This window comes from Hydra vulgaris, chromosome 08, assembly GCF_038396675.1.
Source record: "Hydra vulgaris chromosome 08, alternate assembly HydraT2T_AEP".
NCBI classification, from domain to species: domain Eukaryota; kingdom Metazoa; phylum Cnidaria; class Hydrozoa; order Anthoathecata; family Hydridae; genus Hydra; species Hydra vulgaris.
Window position 1 is genome coordinate 54232062 of NC_088927.1, and position 13587 is coordinate 54245648.

Genomic DNA, 13587 nt, shown 5'->3' on the forward strand with positions numbered 1-13587 from the left:
AAATAAAATAACAACAGGAGTATGACTCTTACAACATCTTCAGCCTTTAATATTCATTTACTGTACAAAAGTGTACCTATTGAAAATTCGATTTTTTGGTTTTGGGGTGACCTTTTTTCAAAATATGTCAAAATGAAACATCTATTCGTTCTTTTTACATAAAAGTTCATTGAATTACGGTACAGGCCTAGTAGGTTGCAAAAAAGTCATATCCCTAATATATATATATATATATATATATATATATATATATATATATATATATATATATATATATATATATATATAAATTATTGACCATATAATATTGATTTCTTTTAAAGGTATTTTGAAGAAAAAGGAGGTATGGATGATAAAGCTATTGCACTGTATCACAGGGTTTGTAGTCTATTTCTTTTTTTTTTACATACTTACTTTTAAAAGATTAGGGAGGCACACTTTTTTAAATTGTTTAACCCTCTCTAACCTTAAACTCTTGTTACACAATAATAAACAAACAAGTCTGCTGCACTGAGAATTGTTTTGAGCTCTGTACTTCTAGGTATTTGGCAGACTAGAACTCTGTACCTCCTTTATGATGGAAGCATTCTACTACTGTGCCACTATTTTAATAAGTTAAATATATGATAATAAGTTTAACTTGATGACCTGAAAAATAAAGGCGACACAAGCATGCAAGTACACATAATAAAAAAGCATGGACAACACAATTTTGCAAGTGCACATCAAAAGAAAACATCTAAATTAAGCCTTTAATTAATTGATATACTTTAATTAAATGAAATACTAACTGCACTATAGTTTCATATTTAGACTTTGTACAAATATGACCATGGTGAGTAAAACCAAAGTATTTATAGCTGTAAATATCATTACAAATATAGTAATTACAACCTAAGTATATATATTAATAAAAAGTTCAATATAAATATAGTAAATACATCCAAAGTATGTATTTATATTTCAATATAATTGTAGTAATTACAACGTTAGTATCTATATCTCAAAGAGATTTTAATTTAATAATGAAGAACTTTTATGTTTACAACAAAAAGTTGAAAATATTCTCTGATCTTTTCAATACTTTATTTAAACAATGATGGAAACATTTTTTTTTAAATAATGAAGATTTTTTATTATTAAGATTATTAATTTTATTAAGATGTTATTCTTAACATATATTTTATCATCGACTTCATCTTTAGGATTATCAACTTCATCCTTAGGATTATCATCTTCATCTTTAGGATTATCATCTTCATCTTTAGGATTATCATCTTAATAATTGTCATTATCATCAACAAAACTGAAAATCAAAACAAATAAATTTAAATGAATTACAATTTTGTTAAAGTTGTATGAAATATCCATGTAATAAAAATCTAAATTGCATCCTAGCAACTCAGCAATTAAGAATATAAATTTTAATTTAAGTTATCACTCAAATAATTATCTAACATGCATAAAGGAAGACCTTGCAATAAATATATAGACAGATACAAACTTTCATTATCTATAATTCTTGAATTCATTCTTTCAATAATAAAATAGTAAAATTATTCAATTGAAACAACAAAAGCCAAGAGAGCTTTTAAATTGACAAAAAGCTCTTATCAATAAATCCATTAAAAAATAGAAAATAAAAGATAAACAAAATATTAATAGTTTAACTGCACTTATGATCAACTTGACATTTTTATGGTAAATTCAAATACATACTTTATGCTTACTTTATATGTATCTTATGTACTATTTTTATTTTATACATGTTTAAAAAAAAACAAATGCTTTTGCATGTAAGATCTTTTTTTAACAGTTTAACATTTCATTGTTGAGCTTGGAACAATGAAATGTTAAGAGTGACACCTTAATTACATAACTAGTCATTAGAATGACACCTTATTTACATAACTAGTCATTAGAATGACACCTTAATTACATAACTAGTCATTAGAGTGACACCTTAATTACATAACTAGTCATTAGAGTGACACCTTAATTACATAACTAGTCATTAGAGTGACACCTAGAGTGACATAAAAAATAAAAGAACAAAAAGTAATAAAAAAGATTTAAAAAAACAAAAAGAACAACAATAGTATTTAAAATAGTAAGACTAATATCAGAAAAAAGAAAATGAGTGGATGAGATGATATGAGAGATAATGAATGAATGAGAAAACACAATGTTTAATGAGATATGATCAGAAGGATGGTAAAATATAAAAATAAAACATGGATATATTTAAATATTAAGATGAAATATCATTTGTATTATAGCTACAAATGTAATAAGCAACAACATTGCAAAAATAAATACACACACACACACATAAAATATAAAATAGAGGCCACTGCCAATACTTTCATAATTTCTATCAATTTAAAAATTAAACCATCATTTATAGATGTGAATATTTGACATGTTACTACTTACAAAAATAATAAAGTACCAAAAAAAACTTTATTCTTTTAATAAGCTATTACCAAGGAAAAATTTATTATTTCCAAAACGTTAAAGATAGAAAAACATTTGTTATTTTTAAATCCTGAAATAACAAACATAAATCTTAAAAAAGTAGAAAGCTATTTTGTGAAAAAGCTAACAACATGAAAAAACAGTTGTTTTTTCATATTTTCAGAAATCCTGTTGCCCTCTCTTACCTCTCTCTATTTACCCTCTCTTATTTCCCTCTATTTAACCTCTTTTACCTTGCTCTATTTCCCTAACCTCTCTACCTCCCTCTGTTAACTCTCTCTATCCTCCTTATTTAACCTCTTTTACCTCCCTCTATTAACCCTCTCTTAACTCCCTCTGTTAACCCACTTCCCTCTATTTACTCTCTTATCTCCCTGATTAACCCCATTGTACTTCTTTCTATTTAACGTCTTTTATCTCCTTCTATTTACCCTCTCTTACCTCTCTCTATTAAACCTTTCATACCTCTCAGAAATTTTCGGTACCAAGAAAATGTGAGTGTCATGTTTAAGGAGATTAAACTTTAATATGTCCAAGATTACTTAAAAATGTTTCACTGTGTATCAAAAACCAATTTTAAAACACCTACTGATATTTTTGGTAAAACAACAAAATTCAGCTATTTATAAGAAACTATTATATAGAAGTTTTAGCTTGTATGACTGTTACATTTTTATTTATTTAATATTGTGTTTTTAATTTATTCTGATTCAGGGAGGAAGTGTTTCAAAAGCTATTGATCTTGCCTTCAGTTCAAAGCAGTTTGGTGCTCTGCAGTTAATATCAGACGATCTTGATGAGAATGTTGATCCACAAGTACTACATAAATGTGCAGATTTCTTCATAGAAAATGATCAGCTTGACAAAGCAGTCAATCTTCTTATTGGTTCAAAAAAGGTGAAAATGTAGATTTTTAGAAAATTAAAATTTTATTTGAGTTATTTTTTATTTCATAATTTATTCTTATTTAGTTTGAAGAAGCACTTCGAATGTGCCTTGATCATGATATCCAAATAACAGAAGAAATTGCAGAAAAAATGACTTTTCCCAAAGAACACTCTGATGCAAAATATCGTTTATACTTACTTGAAAAAATTGGAGAATGTGCATACAAACAAGGTTCTTTTCACCTTGCCACAAAAAAATTTACTCAGGCTGGAAACAAGATGAAGGTTACTGCGTCTAATTTTTATTATTTTAACATTTTCCTGTTTTTGGTTTTGTTATATGTTTATAATTTATTTCTTAGGCTATGAAATCGTTATTAAAATCAGGAGATACAGAAAAGATAGTATTTTTTGCTGGTGTATCAAGACAAAAAGAAATATATGTAATGGCTGCAAACTATTTGCAGTCTTTAGATTGGCAGAGATTGAGAAATTCTTAGAATATTTATTAGTTTTTATACTAAAGGACGTGCTCTTGAATCATTATCAACATTTTATGAGTCTTGCGCTCAGGTATGTTTTTTTGCTCTACAAATATATCAGGGGAAAGTGGGGTGAGAATGAATGTTCGTTTTCATGTTGTGTTTTTTTCCATAAAGTACCATAAAATTTGTGTTGAATTTATAGACTAATGAATTGTCATGGTTACAAAACTAATTACTTAATCATTGAATTAAAATCATGGTATTAATTTTTTAATGTGACACTGTTTGTTGCATCATCCTGTGTCGGGAATGGAGTATGGGACAAGGTTGGAGTGAACTTAGAAAAAAAAATTTTCAGGTGTTTTTTTATTCACTCTTTTCTATTCATAATATACCATAACATACCAATATTCATAATATACCATAACATATCAATATGCATAAATTCATTCATGTCAAGCAAAATAAAATATTTTAGGAGTCACTTTACTTTTCTTATATTGTTTTATTTATAAATTTTTTTTCCAAAATAAAAAAACATTAACATTAAATAAATATTGAGATCTTATAAACATAAAAAATGTCTTCTCCATTTTTTTAACAAAAAAAAATTTATTATAAAAATAAAAATATAGTAAATTTAAGCAGGAAAGAATTTAATAGTTTCCCATTTCATTTCACGCACCCTGAAATTTTAGGACTTGATACTAAGAAAATATCCAATAAAAACCTTTCTAAGGTTAATTACATTTTCCGGTAGATATCTATTTCAAGTGGTTTTAAAATCCTATAATTGGGATTTTTTATATTTTTCACATGTAAGATTTTATATGTCATTGTTTTACTTTTACACACAATCTAACAATAAAAGTAGAAAAAATACTTGAAATAAATAAAAATCAAACAGTAGAGATTTATGAGTTACAATATTTTTACTCATTTCAAGTGTTTTTTCTACTTTTATGTTTAGATTTTGTGTAAAATGAAATATAAAACAATTTTTGTATAAAAGTTTAGGAAATAATAATAACTACACTAGAGTGTTTAATTAATGGTTTGTTCTAAGAGTTTGTTTTTTTTTAATTAATTAAATAATTATTTTTTTATTTAATTATTATAGGTTAGGGTCTCATTAGGGGACACCAACCTATGATTACCAATAAAAAAAAATTTATTGTAAATTTTTTGCTACATATTAAATTCTTTTCTAATCAATCTCTTTTTTGATATTTAAAAAAAAAATTAAATTATTAAATAATTTTTCAGTGTAAAAACACTTTATCAAGAAAAAAGTTTGAACTTTAGTAAAAAAGGTTAAAAACTTCAAAACAAAATACCAAAATGTTCTAAAACTCATGAAGTGTGCAGAAGATCTGTTTACACCATCTGCATAAAGAAAACCAATGGCAAATGACAAAACTTTACCAACCAAAGTATGATGTTGGCTCCTCTAAACTAGTATGATGTTGACTATTGAACCGTGGTCAGCTTAAAACTTTTTGTAATATAGTCATAAAGATCTAGTTCTGGGTACATATGAAAACTTCAAGAATGTTATCCATTAGCCATTGCTTGAGTTTTCTGGTAACAAGCTTTTGCTTGAAGCTATTCCACCCATGGAGCTTTATTTGCTACTTGGGGTAGTGAATCATTTTGTCAAATAACAAAACATCACTGCATATTCCAATTCGACCTTATTATGGAGGGCATTTTAATAGTAATTTTAAATATTATGGAGGGCATTTTAATGGTAATGATTGTGTGAAGCTTTTTAGAGAGTTGTATCCTTTAAAGAATCTCTCTGAAAAAAATCAACTTCTATCAATATACTTTGTTCATCTATACCTTGCTTTGTTCAGAGATGTTGTCAAATAATAACTTGGATCCTGATTTTGAAAAAAATCTTTCTGTCTCAGTCACACAAAAAGTACATGTTATTTTCCATCATGTACCACAATTTTTTAAAAAAATTATCATTGGTTCAATTAGTAAACAACAACACTATTCAATGTCAAACCACACTGGGAGAGATACAAAAACCACACTGGGAGAGATACAAAAACCATACTGGGAGAGATACAAAAACCACACTGGGAGATAAAAGACATACTTCTCATCTTGATTTTTCAAAAAATCAGGAAAAATAAGTGGAAAATAAATAAGTGAAAAATAACCTCATTGAAAAATTATGTAATTCCCTAAAAAAGCCTTTGAATTAGACACAGGTATATATTACCGTCTAAACTTTTATCTAAAGAAAATGTTTTAAATTTCATTTTAAACAAAATTTAACCATACCAGTGGAAAGAAATGCTTAAGTTTAGTAAAAGTCCTCAATAACTTAAATATCTCTCACAGATGGTAATTTAAGATTTAAAAACTACATAAATAAAAATAAAAGCAGGCAATACATGAGTATTTACTATTAGTGATGTTTTTGAAGTTCAAGAAACTTGTTGATATTTCATATATGGGATTTCATATATGAAAAATCATATATGTATTACTGTAGCGGCCTTCCAGACCTTGAGGAGGTGAATTAACATTAAAAAAATATATACATATATTCACAAATAATTTGCAAAAAAAACCAACTCTTCTAAAATTCAAAACCATAGTAATGTTAAATAGTAAATAGAAATTTATAACTAATTAATTTTTACGTTTAAATTTTCCCTTGAGATATTCCCATGTCCTCATCTAATGTCTCATCTAAACTTTTTGATTTTTTAATAACTACCTTTATATAAATGTACTATTATTCAGGTTGAGATAGACGAGTTTGAGAATTATGAAAAAGTATTTGGTGCACTTACTGAGGCTTACAAGTGTCTTTCAAAAGCTAAACCAAAAAATGTTACAGTTCAAGAAGAAAAACTTGCATTAATCAAAACAAAATTAACTCTCATGAAAAAATATATACATGCAAGAAAGTGAGTTTTTTCAGCGTATATGAATGTATGTATGTGTATATGTATATATATATATATATATATATATATATATATATATATATATATATATATATATATATATATATATATATATATATATATATATATATATATATATATATATATATGTTTATATGTAAATTATGTTAGTGTATTTTACAAATAGAGTGCTCAATGTTCTTAAAGAACAGAGCAATAATAAATTAGTAAAAAACACTTATCTAACTTTTATCTTCTACTTTAAGTATAACCATTGCTGGATCATCAGGAAGAGTTCCTTCTTGGATATATATAACTCTTCCTGATGATCCAGCAATGGTTAAACTTAAAGTAGAAGATAAAAGTTAGATAAGTGTTTATTACTAATTTATATATGTATGTATATATATATATAAATTAGTATATATGTATGTATGTATGTATATATGTATGTATGTATGTGTATATATATATATATATATATATATATATATATATATATATATATATATATATATATATATATATATATATATATATATATATGTATATATATATATATATATATATATATAGATATAGATATAGATATAGATATAGATAAATTTTTATAGAGAGTATTCGAGCACTCCTGATGAAAGCGTCAGCTCTTGTGAATTGCTTTTAGAAGATCCGGATGTTAATGTAGCAATACAAGTTAAACATATTTACACTTTCTTAATAGAGCATTACGTTAATGTTCGTAACTATAAAAAAGTAAAAATATTGTTTTATTAAGTGTTTTTTGTAGTTAATTTTCTATTGCATCGTTTTGTAGAAGTTGTGATGTTCTTAATGTTGTAGGTCACGATGTTGGTGTTATTGTCAATATTTTAGATTATTTTTTGTAATTTGTTAATAATATTATTGACATACACATGATATTGTTATGGGAAAAGTTATTTTTGTTAATCTCGTTTTTCTTTTGTAGATGTTCTTAATGTTTTGTGTGTACTTCCATTAAACTTCTAAAATATTTATTAGGCATATCATTTAATGGAAGATTTTCGCAAGTGCTGTCCTTCCGTAAAACTTGAAAAAGTTATTTCTAAAGGGCATATTCAAAAAGTATATACAGAACTTGGAATCGCATTAAAACCAACTAAAGACAAAGAAATATTTAAAGATCCAGAGGAAGAGATAGATGAAGAAGATGGATACATTTAGTTATAAAAGATGAAAAGATGGATGCGTTTAGTTATAAAAACTTTTTTTTTTCAGGATTAAGAACATTGAGGATTTGATTTTCTTTTCTCATAAAAAGAAAAGGAAATTGCAAATCAATAGTTTTAGTTACGTTGATATGCGCCCACGTACGCACACAGCTTTTTAATTTAAAAAAACTATAATTTATTTGTAAATTTTTATTGTAAATAAGAATATTCAGTGAAGGTTTTTAAAACATTTAACATATATAATATAGAAATACCAAGAAGCTTTTTTTTACTTCACTGTCTCCTTATTTGGTTTGTGTCTGAAGTCAATTTAAATAACTTAATCGAATATATTTAAATATGTTAAATTGACGTAATGAATTTAAAAAAAGGTTCTTGCTTTTAATGCAATATTCCAAATACTTTAAATAAGTTACGTCTTACGTCCATAACATTATTATAAATTTGTATTCCGGGATTCCCGATGTGTATCAATGTACTTAAGGACATATCTGTAAAATACGTTATTCTTAAGGGCTATAAAAAATCGAAAAGTAAAATTTATGTTTTACCCGTTCTAAACAAAATAATCCAAATCAACGATCGTTGCTTCTCCTATAAGAGGAGCTATTTTGATAAGGATCGTTGAAAAATTCTTTTCAAAATAGCTCTCTTATAAGAGGAGCTATTTCGATAAGAATCGTTAAAAAATTTGGAATATTTTGGAACCTGATAAAATAGAAGCTTTACTTTTTTATCTCCTTTAATAATTACGTATTTTTAACAGCGGAATTTTACTTAAGTTTTTAATTACGGAATATATCTTAAGCTTAAAATATATTCCGCTGTTAAAATTTTGAGTAGACTTGAAATCTTTAAATACTTTAGGTTGTACGAGATGTCGTTTAAAACATTCTAATTTGTTTGTTTCGCTTAACAAGCAAAAAGTTTTAACTTGCCATACTTTCCAACGTTCTTGTTTGTAACTTATATTAAACAGGGGTATGTCAAAAAGTTTTTTATTATGAAAAAAAAAAAAATTTCGGCTGTTTTTAAATTACTGTTCATAATGTTTTTTTGAACTTTTTTTTATATAATAAGTATAAAAATTAGCGATATTGTTGAGATTTGAAAATAATAAACTTTATCCTAAAAAACCGTCCTTAACCATTTTGGTAAAGTTATTTTCTATATCTCGGGTGTTTATCATTTAGTTTTTATCATTAGTAACTTTACCTCAGTTACTTAAATACCTTAAAACTCGTATTTACTATATAAGTTGGAAAAACATGTTTCATTCACCAATTAAAGCTGAACATAACACATTTATTTCCAAATGGAAATCATATTTTTTAACAATACAATAATCTAAAACAAACAGCTAGAAAAAAATAAAAATATTCAAAATGCTGGAAAACCCGACTCTGAGTGGCGAGCATAATCATTTGATTTTATTCGGTTAACAAACTATGGTTTGTATTAGACCTAAACTTAAAAGTAGAAATAATAAAAATAAATAAACAAGAAATAAATAGTCAGAGAGTTAGCTTAAAACATCCTTGAACCTGTACAAATACACTATAAAACTAAAATTTGATATATAAGAAACCGAGTTTAAACAAAAACTACAATAAAAAATATTCTGAAATAAAAGTTTTTACATTTCATGGATATTTACAAATAGTTCAAGCTTCTAAGGTAAACACCAGTTAAATTATAATAGAAACCATATAATGATATCTTATCTTCTTAATATATATAAAGGGCAATGTGTGTTTGTTTGTTCTCTATAGAAATCCAAACCGCCGGACCGATCTCGATGAAATTTGGCATGGGGGTAGTCCTCGAGGGGGAGAAGGTTCTTAGCTGGGTTTTGACCCCGTACCCCGATCCCCGGGGTCAAGGGGGCCAAAAAATGGGCTCCCCTGACCCCGGGGTCAGGAAGACCATTTTTTGGGCCCATTTTTGGGCCCATTTTTGTGTACAGATATCAGGTAAGCCAGTTTAAATATTGGCCCGGGCAACGCCGGGTAACTCCAGCTATATATATAAAGGGCAATGTGTGTTTGTGTGTGTGTTTGTTTGTTTGTTCTCTATAGAAATCCAAACCGCCGGACCGATCTCGATGAAATTTGGCGTGGGGGTAGTCCTCGAGGGGGAGAAGGTTCTTAGCTGGGTTTTGACCCCGTACCCCAACCCCCGGGGTCAAGGGGGCCCAAAAATGGGCCCTCTGACCCCGGGGTCAGAGGGGACCATTTTTTGGGCCCATTTTTGTGTACAGATATCAAGTAAGCCAGTTTAAATATTGGCCCGGGCAACGCCGGGTAACTCATGCTAGTATGATATATTGTTCATATTAGCTTTTTTCAAAATCGGAGTTATATTTGCTGATTTCCAGAGTTCAGGTTTGTTTTTTTCAACAATTGTTTCTCAATCAACGATTTATATATATTAAATTTAATGATTCACAGAGAGTACTATGACATTTACTTAAGACATATGAGCTCATTCCATCTACTCCAACAGCTTTGTAGACATCAAATTTTTTAATTTATTTTCAATAGTATAACTAGTTATTATACTGTTTATATCTATCTTGAATAATTTTAGTCTTCTGCAGCATATTTGGTATGTTATGCTTATCTTCATTTTTAAAACTGAAGTGAAACTATTGTTTAAAATATTTGCTAAAAATATTCGTTACCGTGTTATTACATTAATCAGAAATTGAAACTATTCCTCCTTTAACTTTTTTCTTTAAATTAACATAACTGTAAAATAATTTTGGATCTTATTTTGATGTTTCACTTATTCTTTTTTCGTATTCAATACGTTTTAACTTCACCAAGTTTTTAACTAATTTACTTTCTATTTTGTATTGTTGAATCAAGATGGGTGAATTGGATTTATTTGATATTAATTTGTTCCATTAGGTTGTATTATATCTAATTTCCCAGGAAAAAAAGTTTTATAGAATTACTATAAACTTTTGGAATATATGGTCTTTAAAAATTCTATAGAATTCTATAGAATTTCTATAGAATCTCTGTTAATTTCTATAGAAATTCCAATAGAACTTTTTTTTCTACTTTTTGTTTTATAGAAAAAAAAGTTTTATTGCAATTTCTATAGAAATTAATAGACATTCTATAGAAATTTTATAGCATTTCTATATAATTTACAGGGGCGGATGCAAAAAGTTATTTGGGTACGTCCAAAAAAAAAAAAAAAAAGGTCCTCTAATTCTAAATGTTCTGAATTCTAAGAACATTTAGGACTTTAAGATTATGGTGTAGGGGGCCCATCCCCCCTGGATCCTGGCTGATACCCCATTATAAGTTATACGATTACACATTACTGTTTCAAATTTATATATTTGTTATTTAAAAAATTCTTTACATTAGGTATTATAATATTATAATGAACAGCCGTGATGTAATAGCTGCATGTTTCAGAAGCAAGATATCCCTGGTTCAAAGAAAGCTTTGGTAAAGGAGGAGGCACAAATTTCCTATTAAATCCTCTTCAGCTACGCTTTGTGATAAGACTGTTACAACTAAGGGGACCAAAAATCAAAAAAAAAAAAACAATCAATATGGAGTTATATAAACATATATTTAGTGTCACATTCTAGTATTCCAGTTAGCTAAAAAAAAAATTGTAAACCCATCTTCATTCTTTTCAACCTTGCTGATAAACAAATCTAAAAAAAATTAAATCATAACATTTGTAATCATAACACAAAACTTTAAAAGAATGAACCGCATCAAAATCGATACACCTGAAGGTAACAGCAAAAAACATTGTATGCCAATATGTTCATGCCAAATTATCTTTTATAAAAATGTGTGGCTATGAAAATAGCCTTTTTACCTAGCAGTAATGAATTTCTTTTTTTTTTAATTTTTTTACTTTTTTTATTTTTTATTATTTATATATTAGTTTTCTATTTTTATTTTTTAATATTAATTTAAAACTTAATCTACGATTATTAATTGCAAATTTGTCAATAACTTTTTCGATATCTATTACTGACTCTGTATAAATATTCATCAAAGCTAAACCATTTAAGCGTTCCTCTACCATTGTGCTTCGCGTATAATTTTTCAGGCGCCGAAGCTAAGAGAATGTGCGCTCACATTCACATGAAGTTAAAGGAAAGGTAGCAAGTAACAGTAGAATAATTTTTATGTTCTCAAAGCCAGGAAAATTTATTGCTTTTAAAGTCTCAGTAATATTAAAAGAGACATTACCTTCAAAATTTAACCAATAAACTTCCCATAGGTCAAGCTCACCAGGTAAAGCTAGTGGATTTGGTAAATCTGCCCTGTAAAATTCACTAAAAGGTACTATACATTCTTTCCAACTAGTGTCACGAGAACTTTGAACTTCTGAAATCATTTTAGTAGGAACTAGGACAAGCGCTTTATAAAATTTTATGGTAGTGTTGTCAAACCTTGTGCCTAGTTCAGTACTCAGACGGTCTAACAAAGGAGTGGTGATTGCTATTTTAATATAATCAGAAACACATTCCAAAGGAGCATTATTTCTGTTTTTTGAAATAAATGAATTTCTTGGCTTAGCTTCAGTAACATTTAGCTCATGGGCTATTTTTAGAGCTTGTTCATAGCACATTTGATGGTGTTGATCAGCTATACTTCTAAGCGAAGATATAACATCTTTTAATGCCCGAATAAGATTTAAACCATCATAAATATCATTACTCTTTGACTGCAACATTCGTGTAACTGGAAGAGTAATCTCAAAGACATTTCTTGTTATACATAAAGCAACAATAAAGTCAAAACCTGTTAATAACCTCAGAAGCGAGAATGCACTGGAAGACGTTGAGTGATTAAAACTCTTATTAACATTTAAAGACATTTCTTCAAGACAAGAAACCAAAGGAATAAAAAGTTCTTGAAAAGTATCCAAACAATTAACTTTTTCTACCCAACGTGTTCCGCAAACATCTTTCAATTTTTTTTTACTAGCAACTGGAGCAGTTCTTTCAATGTGCTCCTCTAAATTTTGTTGCCTTGTAGGTGAAAGATTAAAATAGTATGATACATCTTTAACATGCGCTCGAAGATTTTTGACATATTGAACATTGCATGATGCACAAATGGCAAAATTAAGTCTATGACTGTAACAATGAACATATATAGCTTTTTCATTAAGATTTAAAACACGAGATGATAACCCTTTGGTGTGTCCAGACATTGTCCCAGCACCATCATATGACTGTCCTCTACAATTCATGATATCCAACAAAAAATCTGAAATACTTTTTAACAAAACACTAATTAATCCTTGACCAGTAACACCGTTAGTGCAATGTAAGAAACTAATAAATTCTTCTCTTATATTGAACTTGGAATCAACAAATCGTATTACTAATGATAGTTGTTCTTTGTTATTACTGTCTGAGGCTTCATCAGCTATAATAGAAATACTTAGAGTTTTTAATTTCTCCATTTATTGCGTCAGTAACAACTTCTCCACAACACTTTATTAGTTGATTTTGTGATGTCTTAGATATGTAGGAAGCATTTTGTTAATGATACTTGAGATGATCTTCAAGAATTTTATTACCAGCTTGAACACGGAA

At 27.5% G+C, this 13587-nt stretch overlaps 2 protein-coding genes across 2 annotated transcripts; one reads left to right on the forward strand and one right to left on the reverse strand.

The window, feature by feature from the left end:
- Positions 1-329: 329 nt before the first annotated feature.
- Positions 330-8267, forward strand: LOC136083979 (intraflagellar transport protein 140 homolog). Its single transcript, XM_065803954.1, has 7 exons — positions 330-378; positions 3193-3375; positions 3450-3650; positions 3728-3938; positions 6617-6783; positions 7398-7539; positions 7807-8267. Exons 1-4 carry the CDS (start codon positions 346-348, stop codon positions 3863-3865), a joined length of 555 nt encoding a protein of 184 aa, XP_065660026.1. The 5' UTR covers positions 330-345; the 3' UTR covers positions 3866-3938; positions 6617-6783; positions 7398-7539; positions 7807-8267.
- A 3828-nt stretch (positions 8268-12095) lies between these two features.
- Positions 12096-13454, reverse strand: LOC136083447 (52 kDa repressor of the inhibitor of the protein kinase-like). Its single transcript, XM_065802847.1, has one exon. The coding sequence runs from the start codon at positions 13452-13454 to the stop codon at positions 12096-12098; it is 1359 nt and encodes a 452-aa protein (XP_065658919.1).
- Positions 13455-13587: the final 133 nt, after the last annotated feature.

Bases quoted from the DNA above. Each gene is read 5' to 3' on its own strand.
- LOC136083979 (XM_065803954.1), top strand. From the start codon at position 346: ATGGATGATAAAGCTATTGCACTGTATCACAGG. The intron at 379-3,192 runs GTTTGTAGTCTA...ATTCTGATTCAG, and splicing joins CTATTGCACTGTATCACAGG to GGAGGAAGTGTTTCAAAAGC. The intron at 3,651-3,727 runs GTTACTGCGTCT...TTTATTTCTTAG, and splicing joins AGGCTGGAAACAAGATGAAG to GCTATGAAATCGTTATTAAA.
- LOC136083447 (XM_065802847.1), bottom strand. From the start codon at position 13,454: ATGGAGAAATTAAAAACTCTAAGTATTTCTATTATAGCTGATGAAGCC.